This window comes from Puntigrus tetrazona, chromosome 8 (genome assembly GCF_018831695.1).
Source record: "Puntigrus tetrazona isolate hp1 chromosome 8, ASM1883169v1, whole genome shotgun sequence".
NCBI classification, from domain to species: Eukaryota; Metazoa; Chordata; class Actinopteri; order Cypriniformes; family Cyprinidae; genus Puntigrus; species Puntigrus tetrazona.
Genome location: NC_056706.1, coordinates 4833570 through 4848212, shown reverse-complemented (window position 1 = coordinate 4848212; position 14643 = coordinate 4833570). Strand labels below are relative to the sequence as shown.

Below are 14643 nucleotides of genomic sequence, written 5' to 3'. Positions count from 1 at the left end.
GCACAAGCATGTTCAGTCTTATTAAACGGGCCGTGTTAAAAAAGCTCTTCGTGGAACTGCAGTGAATTTCGGGAATGTTCTATTCAGAGACTGCGGCCCCTAAAGACACACGTTTAGTTCTCTTCAAAAGAAACACGTTCTGTTGACACAAAACACTTACAAACGAGTCCCTCAGGATAAAGCAGATGACATGTGAACTTCCCCGGCCGCAGGAAGACGTCACCAAAATACGGTAACACTAGTTACAGTGGACGGCAGCTGTTGCTGTGTTTAAATGTGGACATGTGTGAGGAGATGCCAAATGTAATCAAACATATTTGCAATTAGAAGGAGGATTCCTGATGAAGCATGGCGAGCAAACTTTTGTGCTGTGAATCAAACTATAGATGTTATAGAACAATACAGTTTAACACACAGCACCAGAGCATGTCTCCACTGACACCGATTCACCTCCATAAGAGCGTACAGAAGAGTATCAGTTACTTGAATATGTAATCGCTCAAAACAAGACAAAAAAAGCAGATCGAACGAAATTGCTGCAAAATTGTGAAACAATATGAGTTTATAGTTTAATGTTTAAAAATGCTGTACAAATATAGAAAATAAGGTTCTTATTGTAACATTTTATTAAATTATAATTCCTTTTAAAATAAGTAAAAAACACCTCTTTAAAAAAATAATACGCATGCTCATGAGTAGAGAGAGAGAGAGAGAGAGAGAGAGATAGATAGATAGATAGATAGATAGATAGATAGATAGATAGATAGATAGATAGATAGATAGATAGATAGATAGATGGTTTTCACTTTCTGTGACTTTGAGAGCATTATATTTAATTATTTTCAGTAGTATTATGGAGCATTAAGGAAACTTATGGTTACTGATTTTCATTTTGCATAACTAAATACATTTTTACATGCTAACATTTGACTTATTATTGATCCAGAAAATGAATGGAAATTAAATGGACAGTTGAACATTTATCTTCCCATATATACGTTGTGTATATGTGTATATGTTACCCCAAAATTAATATATGCTGAAAATGTAGCCTACTTGAGTTTGTTTCTTCATATGAACAGATCTGGAGAAATTTAGCATTACGTTACTTGCTCCTCCTGGCCTCCTGTTTCTGTCCACATTGTTTTGAACATTTGAAATGCATTGATCTTATTACAATTTAATTTCAAGGTTTTCTGCTGAGCTGGTATGGGCCTGCTTATGAGCTAAAAAACTAAAAAACAAATAAAGCAAAACAGAAGCAAACGGATCAAAACTACACATCAAAACCTAAAGAACGTAAATTGTTACTGGTTTCTCGACACAAAAATGAGCTCTTTTTATCAAGTCATATTTCTTTTGAAGATAATTAAATTCCAAAACAGTTTTGTGTATGTGCGCCTGCTTTTATACATCTTCTTGACAGCATAATTAAACAGCTTTTGTTTATCCATATTTTCTTCCCAGTGTTCTACCGATAAAAGAACATGCCATCTTATCTCTTATTAATATTAACCCCAAAGAACAATATGGTCATGTGGCTGCTTCGCTACTCTGGTTGAGTGTGAACTTCTACCTCTGTGCTCACCAATACAGCATCTGCATTTTCATCCAGAGCTGCATCTAAATCTGAATCTGCACCTTCATGTGCTTGTGCGCCTGCCGTCCCTGCATTTTCATTGGCTGCAACCTCGACAGGTATGACATCATCATAGTCTTCCTGTTCCTCTATCTCCACTTCATATGTGTCCTGATCTGAAGGGAACACAAAAGAAAAGTTCAGCACCATTTCCATGAAACACACACACACACACAAATTTGAGTAATGTACCAAGCATGTTCTCGGGTCTCCTGGGAAGGAGAGGGAGGTTGAGGTCATGTTCACGGTGGGTTTGAGAAGGAAAGATTTCATTGGCTTGTCCCTCAATGTCATCATATTCTGTCCCAGAAGAACCTCTTTTTCTATCATCTTCATCTTCCTCCTCTCCTGTTGGAGAAACCAAATATGATTTATTTACATAAACATTTTTTGTAGAGATCAAGCGCATAACTTTCAAAAGAAAATTCTGTCATTGATTATACACCCTCATGTCTTTCCAAACCTGCAAGACCTTTGTTCACCTTCGGAACAAAAATGAAGATATGTTGCTGTCTATGGAGGGTCAGATATCTCTCAGATTTAATCAAAAATATATTCCAAAGATGAAAATTTGTTGAGATGAATTTACTTTGAATAGTATTAGTAGGCCTATAGTTTATTTCTTTGGATGGACAAAGGCAGGCAGGCAGCAAACTGAAATGAACAGACTAAATAAAAGATTGTTTGACCGACATACATTATGAATGAAACCGACAATTAAAAACCACCTGCTATTATAAGCCTATTATTTGAATTTGTCACCTGACTCATCCACGAGAGAATCCACATCCTCATAGTCATCCTTATCTAAAAACGATGCCTTTCCCTCAGACGAATCTGAACGATAAAATAATAATATTACTAAAACATGTGCATAAGAAAATATTTTGTAATTAAATGAATAATTTAAAAAGACAACATTATTTACATATACATGCATATAATCAATACATAGTAATACGCATTTTGCAATTAGGGAAAGCATAGTTTATGTCTATATTTACAATGTTCAAAGTAATAATGAAATAATACAGTATACCTTTGTCCTCTGTATCCATCTTACTCATTTCATTCACATTCGGATTGACTTCTTTGCGATTCATATTTCTGAAATGTCTTACTGCAAAAACAGAAACAGGTAGAAAAGTATGCTATCTACTGGTTATTGTTTGATGCGTAGTGAGGCAAGTAGTTGGAAACACTGCCACCAACAGGTTAAAACGATGAAGGCCTTTCAAATATCACCGTGTAAAAATGATTATGTGCATTATATGAATGATATCTTTCTACATGGTGCAAGTGATACTCACAGGCTAAAAGTAGGTGTTTCCGATTTGTCCATATTAAAAACAAAATCAGCAACCCCAGCATGCCTCCTAACAGACCCATTATCAGACCCACTGAGGAATTACCCCTTGGAGTATAACCTAGAGTTTAACAGGTTAGAATGTTCATTAACCTTTATTCAAGTAAATGTACAGCTTCATGCAAGAAGGCAAGCGGCAGCAAAATAAATCCTGAACAATAAAAATTATTTTCCTATATTAAAGTGCCCCTATTATGGACTATGAAAGGTTTATATTTTGTTTTGGGAGTCCTCAACAGGTTGACAAGCATGCATCAAAAACACTTTCATTCTCTTACGATAAATATACATTTATTTTTAATAGTGCTGTCAAAAGAATAATCGCATCCAAAATAAAAGTTTTTGTTTACATATGTGTGTGCACCGTCTGTATACTATTAGAAATATATTTTAAAAAAATGTTACGTTTACATTTTAATTGTATTTATAATATATACACTATAAGAACACAAAAATATATTACCATGTAAATATTTTCAAAATATATACTGTGTGTTTATTTATATACAAAAAAACTTACATATATAATGTAAACAAATTGTTTTTTTTCGGATGCGATTTCTTGCAATTAATCATTTGACATCACTAATTTTTACCTTACTTGCTCAATGACTTCCAAATGATTTATAAGCGCAGTGCTGCTTTATTTACAGCATTATCATGCAAACCGCTATTTTTACCACTTTAAAAGCAGGCACCTAGTGGCAGAGAATGAATTCGCATTTTCATTCAGACCAACCAAAGGACCAACGAGCGGGCAGGCAATATGCTAATGTTTTACGCTTATGTTTTTTTTTTACCTTCGCATTGGATTTCAGTAGGCGTATGACTGCATTTTTCATATTTCAAATGCATGCACTGAGAAATCTTGTAATGTTTGCTCGGGCAATTAATTTTCACATTCACTGCCTTTACAATTTTCTGTTCATCCAGCAGTTCTTGACTATCCTTGCACTTGAGTATATCACAAATCGTCCTGATGTCATTCTCAGTCAGTTTTCCACAAACATATTGCCATTGATCATTATACCTGATCCCAAGTTTCCCACCACACTTCTCGGTAGTGCTGAATTCAATACCATCTGCAATACAAATATAACTTGTGTCATTGGTAGTATAGCACAACTTTATATTGTATATTCTAAGCATATAACTAATCTTTTTAATATTTTTTGCATTATTATATAATATATATTTCAAACATACAAAAATGGACACAAAACACAATTCCTTATTTAACTACAGTAATAGTAATTACAGTCCAACAATATGTGTATAACTTACCCGTACAGGCCACAGAGAGGGTATTCCTACAGTCGCCATTTTTAAAGCCACACTGCCCCACCAGTGTCTCCTTGCCAGTGCAGCTGAAATGCAAGCAATTTTTTGTGGCAGAGTCTGTTAGCCAGCTGTGTAAGGCCTTACCGCAATTTAGCCTTTCACATAACTTGTGGGACATCTCACCATTCCACTGGTACGCACAAACATGCTTGTTATCTATGAGCAAATTGCCTTTGCAGTTATCAGAGAGCGAAATGTTGGTAGGTTTACCTGGGGAGGAGTGAAACCAGACAAAATAGATATTTCTTTACTGCAAGTTAAGTATTACTCTTTGCTCAGCGTTGAGCTGGACAAAATGTTGCCATGTTGTTATAGGGTCCAATTGTAATATTTTTTTTTAATAGTTTCAGTACAGCGCAAGTTAAACTATATAAAAATGAGAAATATTGTCTTAGCAACTGGAAGAAGTAAAAAAGATGAACATTTTATGAAATATAAAGAAAAATACTAACAACTAATTTAAAAGATGAATAAAACCGTAATAGCCCTAATGATTTGGAATTAAATTGGCAATGCACTTTTAATCTATATATCCGTTCTGTTTATCCTAGAGTTTACAGTGTTAAAAAAAAAAGTAAGAGATCATTCTTACGATCGCATTTGATGTTTAACTGCAGCTGTTTCTCGATGGACTGATCATGGCTCTTGCATTGCCAAATTTTATTATTCCCTGAGAAATTGTAGGGTTTGATCTGCCACTCTGTCTTGTTATTGAGAATAGGGGAGTGTGATATATAATTTCCACACTGTAGATACTCGCACAGCTTTTGTCCTTCCTCTTGGCTCCATCCAGTTCCACTGACTTGCTGTGTTTTTCCACCTTGCAGACAATATACTGGACCACTGCATTCACCTTCCTTTTCATAGAGTAGCAATCGTTCCCAATCTGTTGCATGAAGGGCAGAGATATCAAAGATCTTGTTTCACATGGTCAAAGGTCAGAAACCACACACGTCAGCTAAAGAGTGTGGTACAAAAATTCCCTATGCACCTGTCAAACCTTAAAAGTTAATTATCCTCATGTTATTTTCTTTAAGCATTCTTGGCAAACATGATATTATTATATCAGTTATCTCTACCATAATAGGTTCTTTATGTGCAATTCAGGAAAGCCCACTGTCAACGTAAATCTGATTTATGATTACTTCAGGTTGTTACTCAAGTTATTGACTGTTGCTAGTCACCTTGTCCATATGCATCTGTTATGGTAACATGCTAACTAACTTTGGCTAAAGTGCTGGTAATTTTTGTTTGCAAAATGATACAAATCAGACTGGAAGAAAGAGAAAACTTTGTTGAGATCCCAAAGATAAAGTCAGCACAAAGATAAAATGTGAGTACCTGTGCATTTCAGATAGCCAGCCAAACATGCTTTCTTATAAACCTTACTGAAGTCACATTTGGAAACAGAATTGTCACTATCCCGACATGTAATTGTTGATAGTCCTGTGGATTTAGACTCTTCATGCATAGTCATATCATTTTGATCATTTATGCTCTTTCCACAAAGTAGTTCCTTGCAGATTGTATTTTTAAGGTTTTCACCAAGACTGTCAGTGCAGACAGGTGTCCACTCCCCAGCGTAAAACAGTGACACTTTTCCAGCACATTTGTCTCTTGGATCCTCCAGTTTTGGTTTGATGCTTTCTGTGAAGAGAGTATCAAATAAATGTTCATTAAATTTCATTTTACATTGTGTTTAAGGAATAGTGCACCCAAATAAAAATTAGTTAATAATTTACACACACTCAGGCCATCCAAAATGTAGATGAACTAAATGTATTTTTATATGCTAACATTTGTCTTAATATTGACCCAACATGAATGGAAACTAAAAGGATAATTGAAATTTATCCCAATGTTATACATTATACATTAACCAGGTGAAAAATATAGTGCAGTAAAATACATTTTATTTAAGTGCACTTACTGCACTTCCATTAAATACTTAAAATACTAACTTCTTTCTTATTCTTTAAAAATTTATTTTATAATATTAAAATATTTTCACACACTGATTTTGTACTTAATGGAATAAAAATGATTTTTAAGTACTTCTTAAAATTATCTAAAATGATAATAAATATTAATAGCATCTAAGTGTACTCAACTGTGCTATTTTGGGACACCATGAATACGAAATAAAGGTGTATTTAACATACTTTCTTTATAAAACAAAGAAAGAAAAATATTTACTTACCTTTTTTACAAAAACTAACTATTAAATTACTAATATATGTTAAATAAAACTAAATACACTGATAAAAGTGTGAATATTTTTAAAGTAGTCTACTTTATTTCAATGTTTTAAAATTTCACCAGTATTTAGTACACTTTTAAAATTGAATTGACGTTTGAAGAATAAATAGATCTTTAATTGTAGTGTATAACTCTTGCTTATTGCATAAAACGAATACTATAAATGTCTTTGCCTGTATTTAAGCATTTTTCAAGTATACAAGAATATTCTTTTTTCAGCTGTTAAAGGAATAGTTTCCATAGGTTGTTGTTTTATATCAGACTCTCATTCTGATGGCACCAATTCATTGCATCAAATTCATTGCATCAAATTTTTACAGACTCGTCTATATCTTTGATGGCCTGAGGGTGAGTAAATTTTCAGCAAATATATTATTTTTAGTCTTCCATTAAAGCTCATGTAGAAAAGGTAAATTCACAATTCACAAAATACAAATCTGCTCTGTACATATGGAAAAACTTTCACACGCAGTTAAGTTTCAGCCTACACTGGTAATGTACTGGAGAGAAAATGAATTTCGCTGTAAATGATCTAATTTTCAGAAGTAATTACAAGAAGTGTCTAAAAGCTTGTTGTTTTGTGGAACATCACATTTATGCATGATTTGAGAACATTAGGGTCTGTAGATAGTGAGAATGTTATTTGATTAAATTATATTTTCAGAATTGCATTTTTTTTTTTTCAAACGTAGTTTGTGGAGTAAAACAAATTGCTAGAAAGCAAATCGCTTTGTCAAACTGGGCATGTTTCATAATTTGTTTATAATTTATGTCTCTGTCAGTAAAACTACAAAGTATAACCTTTCTGAACACATTTAACTTTGTAGAAAAAATGACAGTTTTCCACCACTCTACCATGTTCACAATGCGCTGTACTTGTCAAATCAACAGTTTAAGCTTTAAAATCGGAAAATAATAACACTAACCTGTTTCTGTTTCATAAAACAAGTTTATCAAGCAAGCCAGACCTATTTCTGTCAATACTAATGATAAGTGACAAAAATTGACAATATGTCAGACTAACTAAAATAAAAAAATTCATGAAAAAGGCAGCTAAACACCCAGGAATGATTATAAACCCAGACTAAAGTATGTGTAAAACATGGAACAGAACACATTGTAAGCCTTAAAGGGGTCATATGATGTTGCTAAAAAGAACATTATTTTTGTATTTGATATAATGCAATGTGTTTATGTGGTTTAAGTTTCAACACATTATTTTTTCTCCACTAACCCCTGCCTCCTGGTTGATTTGTTCAATACTGATTGTTCTAAAAAAGCAAAGCGTGCTCTGATTGACCAGCTTTCCAGTGCGTTGTGATTGGCCGAGTACCTTAAGCATTTGGCAGAAATGTTACACCCCTTATCATAACATGAAAAAGAGCATCTTTTGTTGGTATAGCAACAGCTGCAACAGTAGCCTTTGCTCAAGAAAGTGTAAAAGTTGCCTCTTACATTGGCTTTTGAAGTTAACGGGAAGATGTGGATTCACGATAAGCGTTCCTTGTGCTCTGAGACTAGTACCATCGGTTTATCAATCAGCAGCTTCACCATTTTTTCTTGTTGTTATGAAAGCGACAGATCTAAGCTACGCCGTTTGGTCAATGGTCAACTGTAAAAGGGTGCTTGGCGTAAGAAGCTTTTCAAAAGTTTTTTCAACTCAGAAGGATGCTCTGAGGTGCAGAAAAAGATGTAGGAGGTGGTTTACCCCATAGGAAGTAAAATAGTTGCTGGCAGCTTCAAAAAAGACGCCAAGTGTGAACATAGCCTTAGTACTGTCTTTTTACATGTTGTGTTACATCGTGCCTCGTAAACATAACACTGTCTGCATTCATGAATCGTCAAGCGACAAGAGCACCACCATTCACTGATCAAATCTTGTGTTTGAATAGTAAGTAGGAGGTTCTTTTAATAAAAAAACTCAACTTACTTAAAGGTTGTGAGTCAGAAGTGCCAGACAGTTAGAATTGCCCCATAGTCTCTGTGCACAGCTAGCATACGCTTCTCCGAGATAAAGGAAACAGGGGCAAGTCATAACTTTTATAAAGTATATCTCTCTGATTTTGAGACTTTATTCTTTTCAACTTTAGGGATCTCATCTATGCACTAACAGCTTGCAACAATCCAAAGAAAAAGAAATTTTGAAATAGCATCATATGACCCCTTTAACGATTTTGAATAAAGCAGGAGTTAATGTAAAGTTTTGGCCCTGAATAGAGAGGCTGTATACATTACCTGCGCATATCACGTTGGCTGGGGAACTGCAAGCAGAGTTTTTGTCGGGAATAAAATTGCACATGTTCATGTTTTGTACTTTTTCTGAGCAGTACATACTATGATAAGTAACAAGAAGATCTATCTTGGTAAATGGCAAGGAGGCCTGAATTGGTTCTCCACAGCCCAGGTTCCCACAGATCATTTTGGAGTCTTCATCTCGTCTCCAAGTGTTGCTGCAAACCCCTCCACACTTGTTATCGCTACAGACCTTCACCGTTCCCCAGCATTTTTGTTCAAGCTGGTTTTGAAGTGCCACCGTCTTTGACCCTACATGTGGCATCACATGAATTAATAAGCATTTTACACACAGAACAGTTGAAGCAACAGTATGTAATTTTTGGCCCTCTATAAAACTACAGTGTACAAACAAAAGCACATGGGTAAAATGTGGACAGAAACAGCGACTGGGTTGTTTTGACCCAGTGGTTGGGTTACTATGGGAACTGCTGGGTAAAAATATGATGGTTCTGTTTGTATTTCACCCAGCATTTTTAGAGAGCACAAAATCAGTTAATTCAAAATAAATGTATTTAGTTGGGTCAACACACTTTAAGTGGTCTAGATTTGTCAAACTAAATATTTACACTGGGCCAAATGTTTAGATATTAATTTACAGAGGTTGATTTAATTTTCTTATGTTTAAACAATCCATTGTTTAAACACAACGCATATAATGAACAAATAAGACTAGTACTAACATAGAATTGCGATTACAGGCAACACATAATGATAATCAAAAATTCTAAAACATTATAGAAACTCCTCTAAATGTCCAATTTACTCATCTAATGTAAAAGCATGCTGTGAACTAAAAATCTACTAAATTATTTATGCAGTTTTAACAAATGCAAACTTCATGTATTAGGTAGAGTGAACACAATAAAATTAAGTTCAAAATCATGTTATTTAGTTTATATCATTTCAAAATATTAAACTCTTTGTAGTTTATGTGTGTTAAAAATAATTAAGCATTGTGGTGCCATATGTACTGTACCTGAACATGTGACATTGGCATGTGCGGTGCTTTGCTCCTTTTCAAAAGAGACCAGGGATCCACACTCCATTGCAATGCATAGGTCACTGGCTGTTTTCTTTTCCAATGGGTTTGCAGGCAGCCATTGAGTCTCGCCATTAAATTGCTCGATGTACACTTTTCCCTTACATGGAGAATTCCCTTCAAAGAACTTAAGTTCTTCCTCTGAGAACAAATAAAACAGATGTGTGTTTACTGCATGCTGCTCACGCAATAAAATCAAAGTAACACATTAGACTTATTTACTTAATAAACAAAACGAAAAACTACTGGCATCATAAATGCAAAGCATGCAAAAAATGATGTCAACGAAAAAATCACACATAGCAAAACACCAAAACATGTTTGGTATCATGTCACATTACTGGTAAACATTTGGAATAATTAAAATATTTTAGAAAGTAGTTTCTCACCGAATATGTGTTTATTACAAAATACAGTACAACAATTAATATTTGTTATTGCAAATTAAAATAGCTGCTCTATGTATTGTTAAATGTAATGTATTCCTTTCACGCAAAAGCAATGATTCTAGTTCTTTTAGTGTCGCATGATCCTATAAATATCATTCCAAAATGCTAATTTGTTGCTCAATTACCATCATAATTAGTGCTCCATTAATAATAATGGTTCTTAATATTGTTTATATATATATATATATATATATATATATATATATATATATATATATATATATATATATATATATATATATCTTTTGTAGGGTATCATATTTTACTGTCACATTTGATTAATCTAATGTGTTACTGATGAAAAAAAACATTTATTATAAAAGTATAGATTTTTACTTTTTTTTTTTAGTAGTATCTTGCAGTTTCCAGAAAAAAAATCAGCACAAATGTTTTTATGATTAGTAATAATAAGAATAAGAGAAAATGTTTCTTGAGAAGAAAATTAGCATATTACAATAATCTCTATTATCTTACTTTGGCAAATGATTTCCATGTTTTTCTGATTTTTGTCACGTGGTGGCATCAGAACAGCACTTTCGAAACACTCATTGACCTTTCCAGAAGAGCTTTTACATCTGACGCTCCATAGCCATTCCTTTGACTGCTGTTCTCCTTTAAAGAAAAGTTCTCTATATACTTGAATATGTGTACCACAGTTAAAATGTCCACACACCATGTCTAAATTCACAGTGTCCTTGTCAGAGCCAATGGGCCTCCATGAGCCTTCCCATTTGACCTCTACACGTCCAGAACAGCGACCCAGACCATCACTCAAACGTACATCCAAGCTGTCTGCCATTTACAGTAAAACAAGCAAAAAACATTTAGTATTGGTATGTCTTAAATTCTGACTTCATTATGATTGCCTACAAAGCCGTCTTAGTTACCTGAACATATAACTTTGGTCTTGCTGCATGTTATTTTCGAACGAATTGCCAGGCAGTGCCACAGAGACGGCTCATCACCCTGACACTCAACATCGCTCAGAAAACCAGTAGTACCGGCGCCCTTTTGCACACGCACCATGTCGCCACAGCCAAGCTCTCGACAGACCACCGTCCCCAGCTTTTTTTGGGACTGAATCGAATCACTGTAGCACACTTCATAGTTAACACCATTCACACTGAAGGAAACATCTCCAAAACACTGTGCTGTGAAGTTGTTGAGTTTCACGGTGTCTATAATACAAATATTTGCAGTTATAATTAAAGGTTTCAAGATTAGAATAAATATGTTGACCTGACATTTACAATGTGTTAGACTATATCTAAATAAAAACTGAAAAACTGTTTTGCGCTTCTTCCAAAATTAGAAAATCACAACATTATAAAATTGTAATTATAATTACTATTAAAACCATTTTCAAATAAAGTTGCCTTGATTATCTACAAAAAAAGGATTTGATTTTTGACATGGGATGCATTAATGCAACATTTATTTATTTACAATTACATATTTATTATTAATATTTGAAAGCTACTAATGATGATTACTTATATTTATTGATGGAATATTATTCAAAGTAAGAAACTCGACATCACCTGAGCATGTCAGTGTGCTAGTTCCATTAGCGTTTGTGAAGTTTCCGGCGGAACCACAGTTCATTTGTGTACAGATGACTTCAGGCTTCTCATTTTTCTGCTGAAGGGGCTTCCATGATTTTTCTTCGACAGTGTACTTTTCCACCAACCCAGAGCAAGCATTGCTGCCATCTCGCAGACGGAAAAATGCGTGATCTGTGTAATACAAGTGTTTCTACGTGAATTTTAACTCTCACACAAACCACTAAAATTCTAGGTAGTGTTACATCAGCCAGAGAGGGTTTCATTTTATTTACTCCGTACCCCATGTTTAATAATGATAAACACTTACTGCTGCAGATCACACCGACTCCCTCCTTGCAATCTGACCTCTCTATACACTGCCAGGAGTACTGCTCATTGCCTAAACAATTAAGGCTTACACTTTGTTTGCTCTGTTGTATTACGAACACTCCAGGCTTGGGAATGTTATAAGGATCTCCGCAGCCAAGCTCCTGACATATTTTTTTTGCTTTAATTTTATCTGGCCAAAAAAAAAAAAAAAAAAACACATTAGAGGAACACAAATAAATAAATAAATCAGGCATACATTTTTGGCATCAGTGTGAATACTAAAGCTTGTCTTACATTATATAGTGTCAAAAAAGTACTTACAAATGTAAAAATGCTACCTAAAATCTAAAATAAATAAAAAAAAGTTGGTGTTTTGTGGATTGCAGTCTGCCTTAATTTTGTTGTTTATTGTTGTTTAGATGCTTGAAAAAAAGTGGATCTAACCACTTGAGCGTAAAAACGGTTTTGAATTACTGGGAAATTGTTGAACTGATTAGTTGAACTGAAAAGAATCTGTAAGAAGAAACGTTTTCTAAAAGAACATTGTTATAGTTTGCACATTTTCTTTTTATGTGAGAAAAATAAAAAAGTGAAAAGAGATAATATTCAAAGTGGAGTCAAATTGTTTGGAAGCTTAGGGAAAAAGTTCTGTGAACCTGAATCCAGTTCAATTGATCATTTCATTAAAAGTTTTAAAACTCCATATCACACTATTTGTATTAATGGAACATTATTTAAAATGAATGTCAACATATAAATATTTTATATATATATATATATATATATATATATATATATATATATATATATATATATATATATATATATATATATGTCATGTTATAATACATTTTTGTATTATATTATATTATATTTTACATTATAATTTGTGGCATTGACTTGTTCTTGTCCACCTACCCCATTCATAATTACAGACCCCAAAGATGCCGTCAGGTGTTGAGAACTCCACCAACCCGGCACATGTACCACGGCGTCCATTCAGATTCAAACTCAGTGTAACAGTTCCTACGGTGAAAATCTTGGCATTAACAATGTGTACTAATTTATCTATATAATATCTTAATGACAAAAAAAAAAAAGAAAAAAAGTTTGTTTTGTTTTAACAGTTAATGGACTCCCTACCAGAGCATTCAACAGCGACAAAACTATCTTCATCGCACTTTTTTGTATCTATGCTAACATACTGGCATTCCAAAAGCGTATTTTCTTTAGATGTGCATTTCACTTCATCCATCCAATATTGTTGTGGTGGAGTTGGATCTTTGTAACGGCTCCTTTCTATGCCAGAGTGTATATGATTCCCACACCCTAATGACCTACACACAACCTCTCCGTTTTCTTTTTTCCACCCATAATGACACACCAAGCCCCAGTTACGGTTATGATACACCTCCAGCCGGCCTCTACAAGGGCTGTCGGATCCACGTAGAATCACATTGAGACCTGAAAGAAATGCAAATGTAAATTTTAAGAATTAACAATACTTTTTTCCAAAATAAATGACGTGAAAAGATTACATTACATCACTGTTTTTATCAACAAAATCACACAATGACATATAAAGAGTACAGAAGTTATATTTTATGAATTAAAAGATTGAACATAATATCATGAGGGTCAAGATGCCTCTTTCAACCTTATATGGTCATTGGAAAAATGTGGCTCTGAGTTCTGAGAACAGACGCCGCATACTTTGCAGAAACTGCTGCGGCCTCTTATCTGTGGTTTTAAGCTCTAAAACTCCAGCAAGTTGCATGTTTAAGCAGATTGTGAGATAAACCCCGCTTCACATAAGCATGGCTAAGTTAACCACAGGTATAACCGTGCCTTTCCAAACGGGGTTATGATGAACATACGCTTGACACACAAACCACAGCGTGATCTCGGTTTTGGTCTCTTCGTGTGTAGAACGTTAATTAAAAATGAATGCACTGATCAGTGACTACGGCTGCACGGATATTATTACATCCTTTAAATAGTAATTGCGATTATTAATTATCATCATGTTATCGTGTTTTTTTATTAAGAAAAGATGATAGATGTTTTTTTATGGTGTGATTAACCAAAACTAGTTTTATCCAGTTTCTTATTCATTTAGTAGCAACTAAATAAATAATTATTAAATTTAATTATATATCCTGCGTCTATAGCTTATCAAAATTAAGATATAGACATAAAATACATAATTAAGATATAAGACATATTTTGAGATACTAAAAATTATTATTTATTCACGCATTAGTTTGTTAATTCATTTCTAATTTCTTTTTGTTCTCAAGTATTTTATAGAAGTGTTCTAGTTAGATAATCAAAGGGATAAATAAATGTGTTTATGGTCACGCAAAAAATGCACTACTTTT

General features: G+C 33.8%; 1 protein-coding gene across 2 annotated transcripts; it reads right to left on the bottom strand.

Moving 5' to 3' along the window:
* Positions 1 to 1024: 1024 nt before the first annotated feature.
* LOC122350108 (scavenger receptor cysteine-rich type 1 protein M130) lies at positions 1025 to 13725 on the bottom strand. 2 transcript variants are annotated; one of them, XM_043246328.1, is made up of 18 exons: positions 13406 to 13725; positions 13181 to 13288; positions 12261 to 12452; positions 11930 to 12124; positions 11276 to 11566; positions 10863 to 11180; positions 9877 to 10080; positions 8841 to 9149; positions 5688 to 5993; positions 4939 to 5232; positions 4470 to 4556; positions 4290 to 4372; positions 4036 to 4087; positions 2950 to 3066; positions 2679 to 2759; positions 2402 to 2476; positions 1832 to 1987; positions 1025 to 1755 (listed from the first exon to the last, which is right to left on the bottom strand). In XM_043246328.1, exons 1-18 carry the CDS (start codon positions 13515 to 13517, stop codon positions 1550 to 1552), a joined length of 3186 nt encoding a protein of 1061 aa, XP_043102263.1. In that variant the 5' UTR covers positions 13518 to 13725; the 3' UTR covers positions 1025 to 1549. The 2 variants fall into 2 exon arrangements, with proteins under 2 accessions (XP_043102263.1, XP_043102262.1); XM_043246327.1 differs by having other exon boundaries at positions 3806 to 4087; positions 4290 to 4556.
* Positions 13726 to 14643: the final 918 nt, after the last annotated feature.

Excerpts from the sequence above, each read along its gene's own strand:
- LOC122350108 (XM_043246327.1), bottom strand. The coding sequence starts at position 13,517 with ATGGATGAAGTGAAATGCACATCTAAAGAAAATACGCTTTTGGAATGC. Across the intron at positions 4,557-4,938 it reads GTTAAACATCAAATGCGATC|GTAAACCTACCAACATTTCG; the intron begins GTAAGAATGATC and ends ACTCCTCCCCAG. Across the intron at positions 4,088-4,289 it reads CCTCTCTGTGGCCTGTACGG|ATGGTATTGAATTCAGCACT; the intron begins GTAAGTTATACA and ends TTTGTATTGCAG.